General features: G+C 45.7%; 1 protein-coding gene across 2 annotated transcripts; it reads right to left on the bottom strand.

Moving 5' to 3' along the window:
* Positions 1-2,609: 2,609 nt before the first annotated feature.
* Glrx (glutaredoxin) lies at positions 2,610-12,041 on the bottom strand. Of its 2 annotated transcripts, none has more exons than XM_036207433.1 (3): positions 11,738-12,041; positions 5,161-5,288; positions 2,610-3,414 (listed from the first exon to the last, which is right to left on the bottom strand). In XM_036207433.1, the coding sequence occupies exons 1-2, from the start codon at positions 11,942-11,944 to the stop codon at positions 5,175-5,177; spliced, it is 321 nt and encodes a 106-aa protein (XP_036063326.1). In that variant the 5' UTR covers positions 11,945-12,041; the 3' UTR covers positions 2,610-3,414; positions 5,161-5,174. The 2 variants fall into 2 exon arrangements, with proteins under 2 accessions (XP_036063326.1, XP_036063327.1); XM_036207434.1 differs by having other exon boundaries at positions 2,610-3,411.
* Positions 12,042-13,262: the final 1,221 nt, after the last annotated feature.

Raw genomic sequence — 13,262 nt, 5'->3', positions numbered from 1 at the left:
ATTTTGGTGCCCCACATTGAGCACCAGATGAAACATTAATCTAATTAATGTTTCTAATTAGTCTGATTAATGTTTATCAATAAAACACTGGGAGTCAGATATCAGGGTAAGAACCTGAAAGATCAGAGAAGCAGGGAGCAGCCACCAGTTGTTTCTGCCTCCACTGTTTCTCCATCCAAAAAGATCCTCTCTCAGCTCCATCTTACTATTTCCTATCTCCTCTATGTCTCTAGTCCTCCAAACCTCTATGGTGTTTTGGTCAGCTAGTAGCTGCCTCTGCTCTCTGACTCCAAGAAAGCTTTATGCTGTGGGATGTTCTGTATGTCAAATGTGTTGCTCTGATTGGTTAAAATAAATAAAGTTCTGATTGACCAGTAGCCAGGCAGGAAAGATAGGGTAGGTGGGACAAGGAGGAGGAGAATTGTGGATAGTAGAAGGCTGGGTGGAGAGACACTGCCAGTCACTGCCATGACAAGAAAGATGTAAGCCACGAGCCATATGGCGACTTATAGACTAACAGAAATGGGTTAATTTAAGATAGAAGAAGTAGATCACAAGAAGCCTGCCACAGCCATACAGTTTGTAAACAATATAAGTTTCTGTGTGTTTACTTGGTTGGGTCTGAGCGACTGTGGGACTGGCAGGTGAGAGAGATTTGTCCTGACTGTGGGCCAGGCAGAAAAACTCTAACTACAGCTTTACTTGTCAGAACACAATCAAAATATCATATATATACCTTGGCATGTGCTTGGCATTTAGTGAGTAGCTGAGATGGGATAGCTGGAGCTGTGTGTTCAGTTCTATCATATGTAGGCTCTTATAGTCATCCCACTTCAGTTACTGAGGAGATTCCATATCTGCTTCAAAGTACCTGAGAAACATTGCCCAAGATTCACCAGTTTGATGCCAGTTAAGAGTTCACTTCACTCTGCAGCCATTTGCTAGGTGCTGACCTATGTGAGCAGGAAGCTGAAACCACCACTGTCAGCCGCTTCTCCCAGCTCCTAAGGAGGAGGGAGCACCCCTCTGTGCAGGAACTGGATGTCTTGCTGTGCTCAGCTGAGGTGAGGGTGATGCTCAGAAGCCACAATGCACACTGGGATTTCACAGACTAAGATTTTGAACTGATAATTGTGTGCATAAGGTCATGATACTTTAAAGGGGTTTGTTTCATTCTCTGCTGTTGATAAGCCAGAGGGGGTAAGTGTGATCAGGTAAATCAATTACTCACTTTTAATAAAGTATTGAAAAAAAATGTGGTAAAAGACCATGTAGATCCTCTTGATGTATAAAACCATGGAATGAAAGTTTAGTGTGTGTCTTATGACCCTTTCAATATCTCTGAGGACTCCCCTTCCCAAAGGTTCTGAATTTCACAGACTTAATTTCCCCAATGAAGAAAATCATCGGAAAAGATTCCCCATACTAAAATCATGCTCAATAGTGGGGACCCTTACCACCACCCCTCCCAGATTCCTGATTCTCACCATTGAAGAGGGCTTAAAGAAGCCTTGTGTGTCTTTTCCTCCCCTTGTTTGTAGGCAGGAGAGGATTCCTCTGGCTAAGGTCACTGTTAAGTAGGGGGTCATACCTTCATACAGAGATAGGGGACATGGATATGACCTCCAAAGCACTGTAAAGCCCATTTGATGCCTCATTTCCTACGTGAGGAGGAGGGCCAAGGGTCCCCTTGGTTTGGGGAAGGCTTCTGGAAGCAGCTGAACACACACTCTTCTTTCCCCTTCTGTGACTTTCTCCTGTTCCATGAAGATCACCATTGTGAGGATGATCAAGATGATCTCTCTCCTAAAGAGGCAGAGTTAAAAAGGTACCTGGAGTGGGCTTTACACACTGCTGCTGCCACATACACTACAGTGGCCGTCTTAGATGCCAGAGACAGCCCTTGTGGCTACACATTCCACCAGAGTCCTTTGCTTCTGCCTCCCCAGGAATTGCTGGCGTCCAGTGTGGATCCTGACAACTAGCAGTCTTGGGTAAATGGAGGAGTTAAGGCCCACAAGGGCCAAGAGCCAAACATAGCAGGGTACCAGGTATAAAATATGAATGGAAGTAATTACTGGATCCTAAACGATTTCCGGTTGGCTACAGGTGGCATTGCACTTAAATTCTTTTCAATTTTTTTAAAAATTAAGAGACCATGGGCTAGAGAATTGGCTCAGTGGTTAAGAGTGCCTGCTGCTGCTTTTGCAGAGAACTTGGTTTCAGTTCCTAGAACCCTGACTGACAGCTCACAACTCCCTGTAACTCCAGCTCTGGGGGATCTGACACTTCTGGCCTCCGCACTCACATGCGCATAACCACATGCAGACATACATAACTACACACAATTTAAAAAAATAAATCTTTTAAAAAAAAGAACAGTTGTTTATGTGTGTATGTTTACATGTGTGCCACACCGTGAGTGTGGAAGTTAAAGGGAAACGTTCAGAATCTCTTCTTCCACTGCATGGACCCTGGGGCTAGAATTTGGTCACGAAGCCTAGCGACATGTGCCTTGCCCCACTGGACTGTCCCATCAGCCCTAACACTGCAAGAAAACTATCCTTTCAGTCTTGAGAACATAGAACATAAGCCAGGAAAAATCATTAGTCATTTCCAGGTACACCTTTATTAGGAATGAACCCTTCTCACTGGAGACAGAGAAGGAACCTGTAGTTTCACAACAATTAAACATCATTGCAAGGCATCAAAAGAGGATATCAAAGTGTGGGTGGAAGGAATTTTGAAAACTTGACTTCCTTCACAGACATTCTTGGGGTTTTGTTTGTTTGTTTTTCATTTCATAGACATTCTTGGAAGCAGGGTTTTCTAATTTTGCATTTCGTATTTAATTTTGCTTTTAGTCTAACTCAGATCAACACAGCTGCTTGGGATTTTCTTGGTATTCTCATGTAAGTGTGGGTTATCTTCTGTGAGTTCTGGGACAAGGCAAGATCGAGCACACTGACTCAGAGCAGTCATTGCTGAAGTGAGGTGGGTGTGGGAGGGAGATGCATATGTGTGACTGAAAACAAGTTTACAATATCCAATGATTTAATAACACTTTATAAAGCTGAGTTCTGGAAAATTATTTCAGCTGGCCAGTACTAGTAGAGAACCAGCAACAGATTCACTGGAGATTTAGACAAACTCAGTTGAAAATTTTGGGCTTAGAGGTAGAGATATGGTGGTACATGAAGAATGCATATTCTAACTAGTGTGGTCTGCTAAGCTTCTTGGCTGCAAGGTTAAAGCAAATTGCAACAGTTTTTTTTTGCACTGAGGAAAAGAAGAAATAAAAGCTGTTGTTCAAAATCTCAGTCACCAGGAAATACTGGCATCCTTTATGATTCAGGCCAGCTCTCCGGCATTGGCATCAGCATGGCTGGACAGCTGCTGTCAGCATGGGATCTGCTGGGTGGAAAAGAGACAAAGAACTAGATTTCACATCATAAATAACTCGGTCTCCCCTCCCACACTAGAACAATCTGGTCCTTTAGACACATCCACTACAGGTGGGCTTGGGCAGGAGCTGCCAGGAAAAAAGGGACACACAGGAACCGCACAGAACAGAGGAGGAGAATGATGCTGACAGGCTCTGCTGTGAAGAGTCTAGCACCCACACTTAGCACAGGGAGCTAGGGAATGGCATTTCTTCGTTTCATTCTTAACCTCAGCCTAAACTGCTAAACATGTTCTAGAACTGAAGCAAATGGGTACCACTAACTGGGTTTTTAGTGACTTAGAACTCAGTGTGAATGCAGAAAGTTACCCTGAACAGACAGTGCTCACCAGCTGTGATGCTGTAAATAGAGATCCAAAGATGTCTATTGACTATTTTAGACCTAGAGACTCAACTGTATTCATTACAGACCTCCTTCCTTCTATCCACCCAACCTAGTGATCACCACAAACAACATATATGAATTGCCAAAAGGATAAATTGTTGATCTGTGAGTCATGCAGCCTCTCAAAAAACTTTGAGTTAAAGAATCATTATTTTCACCAGGAGGCAGATGGATCTCTAAGAGTTCAAGGCCAGCCTGGTCTACTGAGTTCCAGGACAGCTGGGGCTACACACAGAGAAAACCTGTCTCAAGGGAAAAAAAAATCATTATTTTCACCATGTGATGGTGGCCCACATCTTTTATCCCAGCACTGGGGAGGCATAGGCAAGAGGATCTCTGTGGGTTTGAGGCCAGCCTGGTCTACAGAGTGAGTTCCAGGACAGCCAGGGCTACACAGAGAAACCCTTTCTCAAAAAAAAAGAAAAGAAAAATAATTTACTATCTTCTTCCATAAAATAAACACTTGAGTCTTTTTATCTATGAGTCCCTGGAAGTTGCTAGCTTTAAGTGCTGGAGGACACAGAGAAGTTACTCATCAGACCCTATAGCACTGGGTTCTTTCTAAACAGTTGATCTCCCTGTATAGTATTCTACTGGGCCAAAGATCTTTAGGTTTCCGATTTGGCATTTGAGAAGTCAGTTAGATCTAGCTAGCCCACATATAAACACAAGAAAAACAAACAAACGAGAACCCTTCATTTCATCTTGCACTGAAATCACAATCCCTCTTTGTGGCCTCTGTGCTGTGGCCCTCCCTGTCTACAGTTCTTACTTCCTCCCCAATGTCCATTTTAAATATTGCTTTCTACTGTCCATTGGATGTGCCTCCCTTGCTTCCTCTTTAGCTAGCTGAACCCTTGCCAGGCAGCTCCTGTTGGGGAAGACCCTCCTCTGCTGCCCTTAGGTGCAAGTGCCCCACCCCTGGCACATTCCGTCACATTATTCTATTTGCTTTAGGAATGATTTAGTTGTTTGTGATCTGTCTATTTCTAGGGACTGGAAGTTCCATTTTGTGTGTGTGTGTGTGTGTGTGTGTGTGTGTGTGTGTGTGTGTGTGTATGTGTATGTATGTATTTATGTTTAATACTGTGTCTAGCACAATACATTTGTTAAATAGAGGTACATTGAAAGGATTTCTCTCATTAGTTCAATTCATCCCTCTGTCAAATGTAAAATTCATCCATACTCCAACCCAGAATGGCCTCCTACCGCATTACAGAAATCGGCAGCAGAATGCCACAGCCTCTCAATTTTAGTGTACATGCTGCTGAAGCACAAGCCACAGCCTTTCAATAACTTGGTCCAGACTCACCTGCCCCCCCTTCCTTACTGCAGAGCTCCAATCTGCTTCAGGCGGGTCATCAGCTCCCCATTCTTCTGCATTTGAATCAGATCACTGCATCCACCTATACAGTCTTTACCTATGAAGACTCGAGGGACCTGCAGCAGCAGAAAGTCAGAACAGTTAAGGAGCCCTGTGATGCGTGTTGCCCTCCCCAGTGTTGCCCACCATGCTAAGCTTCACAAACAGCTTTACAATCTTCTGAAGAATCTTTTTAGAAATGCTCTAAGAGTGGAAGCAGTCATTAAAAACATCACTATTGCTGGGTTGTAGCTCAAAGGCACAACTGCTAAGCATGAGTTGAATCCTCAGCCCCAGGTAGGAAGAAGGTTTCTGATCGAGTGAGCTGGGCATTGGCATGGGCATTTCACTTTACAGACATATGTCAGGAACAAATTCTTATTGACACAGTGAGAGCACCAGGCTTCCTTCTGGCTCTCCTGCAGTTGGACCAGACCTGAGACCATCTACTAAACCCCAGCAATCAGGAGCTGGGTAGGTCCAGGCTTATTAAATATTGCATCTCCCTGTTATTAAACATAGGTGCACTGTCCTCAACTAGAAGACAGTATTGTGCTGTTTTGAGTCTCCTGTAATCCCTTGCTGTTGGTAACATATCTAAATGCTGTAGCTCTGGGTTAAGGAAATGGATCTGTTCTGGCTCGCTTGCCAGACTGGTAAATGTTCTTGTGGCATTGGTTCCTCTCACCCCCCCTCCATAGGACCCTGCTCAGACACTCATCAGCGGCGAAGAGGACTTCAGACTCCCGAGGAAGGAGGACATGCCCTCACTGTGGCCAGGTAATGTCCAAACCAGGGACATCACATGAAGGCTGACTGGCAGTGAAGAAAGGGACTCTAAGGCACCGAGTGGTCAGGAAGTAGCAGGCCCTCTGAACACCAGGGTCATGCCTGACAGATGGGCGGGGGTTAGGGGAATAGAATGAGCATGGTTTTCAGAGCATTCTATTTCCTCAGAAGATACAGAACTTCAAAGTGAATTATTTAAAATGTGAGGATGAGGAAAGAGGTTGAATTACTGTGGGTAAGTTCTAGTAGCATGTTTTTTGTTTGTTTTATAGAGAGGGAGAACTAGGGTTTAACAATTAGAAAGCTGATAACAAAACCAAAACACCGTGCCACAATCCAAATTCTGTAAGCTACTCCTTTGCCTGACAATGAGAAAAAAGCCACAGAACCCTTTCTGGCAGGTCTGCCTGGCGAGTATCTTTCAACCCCAGGAGAGGCTGGCTGCTAGGGGAAGGCAGGGTGGCTGTGTGTGGGATTTTGTAAAGGAGGGTGACACAACCTTGCTTCCGTTTGCTACAAGGAGAAAAGTGCAGAAAGATGGGGAAAGAAACCTAAAATTGCCATGGAACACTAGCTGTTGTGTGAGAGGAAGGAGGCCCCAAAGTTTGAGGGCTTTTTGTTCCCATCTCCTCACACTTAGGGGTGCTCTGTTGTACCCATAACAGAACCCCAGTGGCTCTGTGAAGATAATGACTTGTTAAATTAAATTTGTTCAAGCTTTAAACAAGGAGACCATGTATTTATTTTTGAATGTCTGTATTTTCAAAAATGATTCAAGCAGTCGTCATTATCTACATCCCTGGTTTTTTTCCTGTGTGTGGAAGCCAAAGGTTGACACTGAGTGGCTTCCTGGATCACTCTGTTTCTAGAAACTGAGGCAGATTTACTGCTCCCGGGTCCCCTGTGCTGGGGGTATGAGCTGTCTTTTTTTTTTTTTTTTTTTTTTGTCCTATGTGGGTTCTGGGGTTTAATTTAAACTGCTGACCCCAAGCTTGTGAGGTAAAAACATTTGATCCACTGAGGGTTTGAGCTAATTCCAGTGGCAAGAATGCCATAAAAAGCAAAAGGTCAGCTCTTGGGAGCTGGTTCTCCCCTTGACTGGGAATCAGAATCCCGGAAGTTCTGGTTAAGTAAGATGCAGATTTCTTCTTTCAAGCCCCAGTGTTGAAATTCAGACATAATGAGCTAAGGTCTAGGAGTTTGAATTTCTAAACGTTTCTAAGGTGCTGGTCACCTTTCAATCACTGGTCTACACAGAACAGCCCCTAATTTCTCCCAGGGTGACTGAGGTCCCTCCCCACAGCTCCCACACACACACTCTCCTGTCCCCTTCCAAGCCCTAAAGTGCTGCCTGAGACAGACCCTGAAATCTGGCTGCACCCTAGGTTTTTTTTTTTTTTTGTACAGTCTGGCAAGAAGCTAGTTTGCCTTAAAGCCTGAAGAAACTTTGCCCTCCCAACGTACCCTTACCCCTACCCCTCCCACCCCTCCCAGAAAGGTCACCAGCAAAGTTGCATTCAATCATTCAGGCTGAGGGAGAGGAAGAAACATCTGTCACTCAAACCTCTGACCCACACCTCTCCTGGGGAGGAAGTTGAGTCAGTCTGCTCAGAGGAGAAAGAACTTTCAGACTGAAATCAAGCTGGGAAACACTGCTCTGGGTTTTCCTAGAACAGGTTTTCCCAGCATTCTCTGTAACCCTAGGGTTTACTTCCTGTGTGTTCAGGCCAGGGGCTGACAGCGTCTTCCTTGATTTTTTTTTTTTTTTAATTTTTATTTATTTTTATTTTTTTTAACTGAGGCAGGGTCCTTGCTCCTCCTGTGCTGGGATTATAAGCAGGCTGCCACGTGTGCACAGCTGCTTCTTATGTTTATGCTTGAGAGGTAAACGTTTTATCCACTGAGCCCTCTTCCCAGCACCCACATCTCCACTTCTGACCATCCTTGGCTAGGTTTCCTCAGACACAGCTACTCAATGCTCCTTCAACTTTCCCCTGCTTTTGCCATGTTCTCACCTGGATTCTGTGCGGCCTCAGACTGTCTTTCAGTTTCAGCCCAAACCCTGTTCCTCCTACAGTCTCTTGTTCCTGTGAAAGATTCCTGGAAAGTACCCAAGTAGGCAGAGGCAGAAGACTGATTAGAGCTTCCATGACTGTGAAGCCTGTGAACTGTGGATGTTTCAGGACTGACTTTAAAATCTTGAATGATCTCGAGCCTACTTTTCTGTCTTAGCTGGGCTTTTTTTTTTATTGCTGTGAAGGGATACTAGAATCATGCCAACACTTATAAGGAAAACATTTAATTGAAATGACTGGCTTACAGTTCAGAGGTTCAGTCCATTATCATCATGGTGGGGAGCAGGGCCTGCAGGCAGATGTGGTGCTGGAGCTGAAAGTGCTACAACTTGTGGACAACAGGAAGTTAAACTGACTGACACACTGAGTAAAAGCTTGAGAAGAGACCTACCTCAAAGCCTGCCCGACATTGACACACTTCCTCCAACAAGACCACACCTACTCTAGAAAAGCCATACGTCCTAATGCCACCCCCTTTGCAGGCCATTTTCTTCCAAAATACCACATTTGCCCACCTCAGTGTCAGACTTAATGAACACATAAGCATCTTTGGAATGTAGTAACTTAACAAAACCCTTTAGCTATCAGCCAGAGGGGTAAGAATGCTACCACACAACATCCAATTGCACGGCTATAACTTGCTGTTTTTGATGTTCCTTCCAAGGTTTCTAAAAAGTGCTTCATCTGGCTCTCTTTATTCTGCTCCTATAAAACTTAACTACTTCTGCCCTGGAACGTGGATGCTGAGGTAACAACCCAGCTCTGTTGTCTCAGACCATGCCCTTTCACTTGACTGATCTCCTTTGAGGTGAGAGCAGTTTTTGTATTGATGACATACAGTGACCAGAATGACCCTTCCAAGAGTCAAATCCCAAGTCACTCTGAAAATCCAGCAGCAGCCTTGCTCACATGCAACACAAACTGGTTTACGAGAGGCTAGAGGTCTTCTTAAGGCCTCAGATCTAACTCTTCTTACTCTAACCTCTAGAGTCCTGTCATGCCAGCCTCCTGACTCCATGGGACACCAGTCACACTCTGGCACACATGCTAGCCCTTACTATTTATCTGCTTTTTCTTTCACTGTAGTGAGGCCCTGATGGTTCCATTTAAAACAGTGACCTGCTGCCCACACCCTACCTTCCCTTTCCTAGTTAACTTTCTTTGTAAGCACATCACTGCCACCTTCCAAATATATAATTCATTGTATTGTCTCCTACACAAAAGTGCACATTTTAAAAGGTAGGAAGTTTTTCATGCATTTGAATTTTGACTAAAAAACCTATTAGAGGGGGTTGAAGGGTGAGGGGTGGGAGTATATATATAGGATCAGGGATATGGCTCACAAACAGCATGAGGGTCCTGAGTTCAGATCCTCAGCAGCCTTGTAAAAGCCAGGCATGGCAGTGCACAATACTGGGAGTGGGATGCAGAGACAGGTAGATCCCATGGACTCACAGTCTAGCCAGTCTAACCAAAACGGCAAGGGTTCAGCGAGACCTTGCCTCACAAAAACTAATGTGGAGAAGTAATTGAAAAACATATCCTGAGGTCAACCTCTGGTCACCACACATTCATATATACACACATGAATACTCCACAACACATACACACAAAACTCTTTTGAAATTTTAGACTTAAAAGGCCACCACAAAAGAGTATTGCTTTACAAATCAGTGCAAATATCTGTTAAAAGAATATTTTTTCCCCCTCCAGAACAGGTGCTGCTCAGCTAAGACAGCATTATCATTAATCCTGTTGTAGCTAGAACCACCTACAGATCTTTCACACTATTATTGATGACTGGCTCCCACCTCTGCTCTTGGGAGGCTAATTAGGAGTATGACCTGAGCATGGGATTGTCTGAAAAGTTCCCAGGTGATTCCATTGGCTAGCGAAGTTTGGGAACCACTGTCCAGAAGGACCCATGTGGGACCGGTGCAGGGGCCTGTAGGAGTGTTCACACTTTCTGTTCTTCCCACTCTCTGCTTTCATCTCTGCTCCAAGACCTCATTCTATAGCTGTAAAATAAGCACACTCTTGATCTGCACTAGCATACAGATTTTTGAATGAGACAGTTCCAAGGCTTTGTACCCAGATCACAGAGAAAACCATGAAAGTTCACTAAATCCCAAGTAGGAAATGTGTTTCTGCCAACAGTGTCCTACAAGGTGCCCCAAAGGGACTTAAGTGAGCTGGTGTAACTGCTATCAGGGAAGACCCTGTGCCTCTCCCTTTGGCTGTCTAAATGATGGGCCTCAAAACTAATTTCCCCAGAAACCCTGTGCTGGGAAGGGATGAAGTCCTGATGCCAGCTAGTGTAGGAACTTGCCTGACTGGAAGAGATTTCACAGTTCTGAGGCCTTCCAAGACCAACTGGACCTGAGATAACAAGGATTAGTCAATAGTGGGTGAGGACCTCACCTTGATCTGGCTTATAAACCTCCAGCCTTCTATTTGAACCTAAACCTTAGGCTGGGCAGATGGCTCAGTTGGTAAAGTGCTCGCCCACTAGAGCGAGGACCTTAGTTTTATCCCCTAGAATCTACAGAAAAGGCTGGGCGCAAGTCACAATATTAGGGAGGCTGAGATAGAAGGACCCTAGGGATTCTTTGGCCCCCAGCCAATGCAGCCCAACCTATGAACTCCATAGTCAGCAAAGGACCCACTCTCAAAAATTTGATGATTGAGAGTGATAGAAGTAGTCAGCCAAAGATATCCTCTGGGCTGTCTCACAAACGTGGGTACACACACACCCTAAACTTTATAGACTTGGGAGTTACTGGACCTCTCTATTCATCTTCCCAGGGGAGCCTCACTGAATAAGTTTCTTTTCTCTGCTTTTCACTGTCACGTGTCTCTTTAATTGGTATTGGAGGCAGGTGGCCAAGGCTCTTGGTTTGTTGGGGCTGCCAGATCCCAGGCTTTGTCCCCCACTCCAGTAACAGTGAGACAAGCTTGCCCTTCCAGCACCAGAGTCTGTTAGGCTGGGCATCCCACCAGCAGCTCAGGCACAAAGGAAGCCTTCTCTGGGGGAAGAAGAATTCTTAGAGAGCGACACAGTATATTTGCAGAACAGGATTCAGAAGTGCCGCTCTGATCTCGAAGACCGGGTCACTGAGGCAAGAAACTGTCAGATCATTCAGAAAGTTAGTGTGATAACCAGGCCTGAACAACACCAGGCCTGAAATATCCTATAATTAAGGCAGCAAAAGGGGCAAAGGGGGGAGCAGAGGCTTCTTTTTCTAGTGGGTGGAGCTGGATTAAGAATGAACAAACCAGGTAATAAAGAAAGCCCAGAGAAAAGGAAATGCAGGCTCACAAACCCAACAAGACACATGCGAACAGAGGGCAGACATGTCTTCCTTGACAGAGAAGCTGAAGGTCACACCCAGCCTGCAGCTGCCCCCTGCCTTGTCATTCAAAACAGTGCTTCAAACAAAGCCTTCAGATGCACAGTTAACCCTCCAGCTCAGCTGACCCCGCACCATACATCACTGTGCCGCTGCCTTGTCCTGCAAGGCAGTGTCTTCCCACAGGTCCCTCCCCCATGCCCTCTGGATGCTTTGAAGGACAGAGTCCTGGTGGTGGCAACCTAGAAAAGGCACAGATGTCTGCACAGCTCTGAAAGGAAACAGCAACCCTTGAGCCTTTAACACACTCACTGTTCTCGCTCCGGTGAGCTGTTGTAAATAATCTTGAATCTCATCGGTGTTGTTGGTGGCTGTGATATCCACAAATTCCAGAAACCCTTGTTTGAAAGGCAATTGCCTGAGGATTTCTTGTGTCTCCTGGCAGTAGGGGCAGGTGGGCTTGATGAACACGACCACCTTCCCAGGCTGGATCTTGCGGTTCACAAACTCCTGAGCCATACTGACAGCTTCCCCAGAAGGATCGCTCAGGCTCAGCTGAAGGTACTGGTCAGTGTGAAACGTGGCTCAGCCACAGCTCTCATTTAATAAGGAACCTCCTTGGAGGAGGAGTTAGCAAGCAGGATGGTTCAGTTTTAAAGGGCCAGCCCCAAAGTCAATTCATCCTGATATGATTCACCAATTACTAGGCCTATTAGGAATGCACAATTGCTGTTTAATCCATAATACGTAGGCCAGGCTGTCTTTGTGTTCTCCGCCTTTGGCAATACCCTGCTACCCTCAAAGGCGGCAGGGACTCCACTGACAGCTTCTGGGAGGAGGCTGGGACCCCTTAGAGCAAATTCTTTTCTTTTGGAGACATGGTCGTTTTCAACATGTAAACACAATCATTTAGGAGAGCTTTGGCACCCACAGGAAGTGGGATGGAAACGGTGACTGGACCGCCAGGGGTGCCCATGCTTTGTTTGGTGGGTGTTGTATGATCAGTGGAACTGGCTCTTGGCATGTAAGAAAATGGTAGCAAAGCCATCTGGACTTCCGTGTGGATAAGTGAGTGTACAGTACGGATACCACACTGAACAATGTGCCCCTTTCCACACCACAGATTGTGACTGCACTTAGCCACAGGACCTGCCTGGCAAGCTATGCCTTTGATACACCTGTCTCATCTCAAAAGCCTTAGCTTTGGTAACCTTTGAACAGCAGTTCGGTGAGGAAACAAATTCTCATATAACTCCTGACCTCAAGCTCCAGACAGAATGAGGATCTTTTCCTGCCTGACTTGTTTTCAGTGAGCCAAGGTGCTCCAGGAGGCATGGCTGAGTTAGGTAAGCCATTCAAAGAGAAAATTATCAGACAAAATCAGGTTTCCAAGCCAGTGGCAAGTTTCACACTGACCCAGGGTATCTCTAGGAGGCAAGGCTAGAGCAGTGTCTGTTGGTGGCTCAGGTCCGTACTGGGACAGGAGAAGGAAGAGTGACTTCTGGAGGCTGCTTTCTTCATTGCTCTCATTGTTGCCAAAATCAAATGGCCAGCTTCAGGGCCACAGCAGGTGTTCAGAGAAAGCTCCCTCACACCTGACAGTTGTGGCAGGGCTGCATGCCTGAGGTGGCTGGTCCACAGCAGGGCTGGAGACCTCCCAGCCCTCCAGAACAAGCCTGGGGTAAAGCCACAGCCTTCTCATCTTCCTCACCTTAGCCTTCTGATGCCAGCCCCTCCCAGAGGCCTCCCGAGGCCTGGACATCTGCAAGGCTCTTGCTGTTCCCATGACCTTGGGCATCAGCACATGGTGCAGGCAGGTTTTTAGAGTCTGTCTCCT

This window comes from Onychomys torridus, chromosome 15 (assembly GCF_903995425.1).
Source record: "Onychomys torridus chromosome 15, mOncTor1.1, whole genome shotgun sequence".
Taxonomy (NCBI): domain Eukaryota; kingdom Metazoa; phylum Chordata; class Mammalia; order Rodentia; family Cricetidae; genus Onychomys; species Onychomys torridus.
This window is presented reverse-complemented; position numbering and strand designations above follow the sequence as displayed.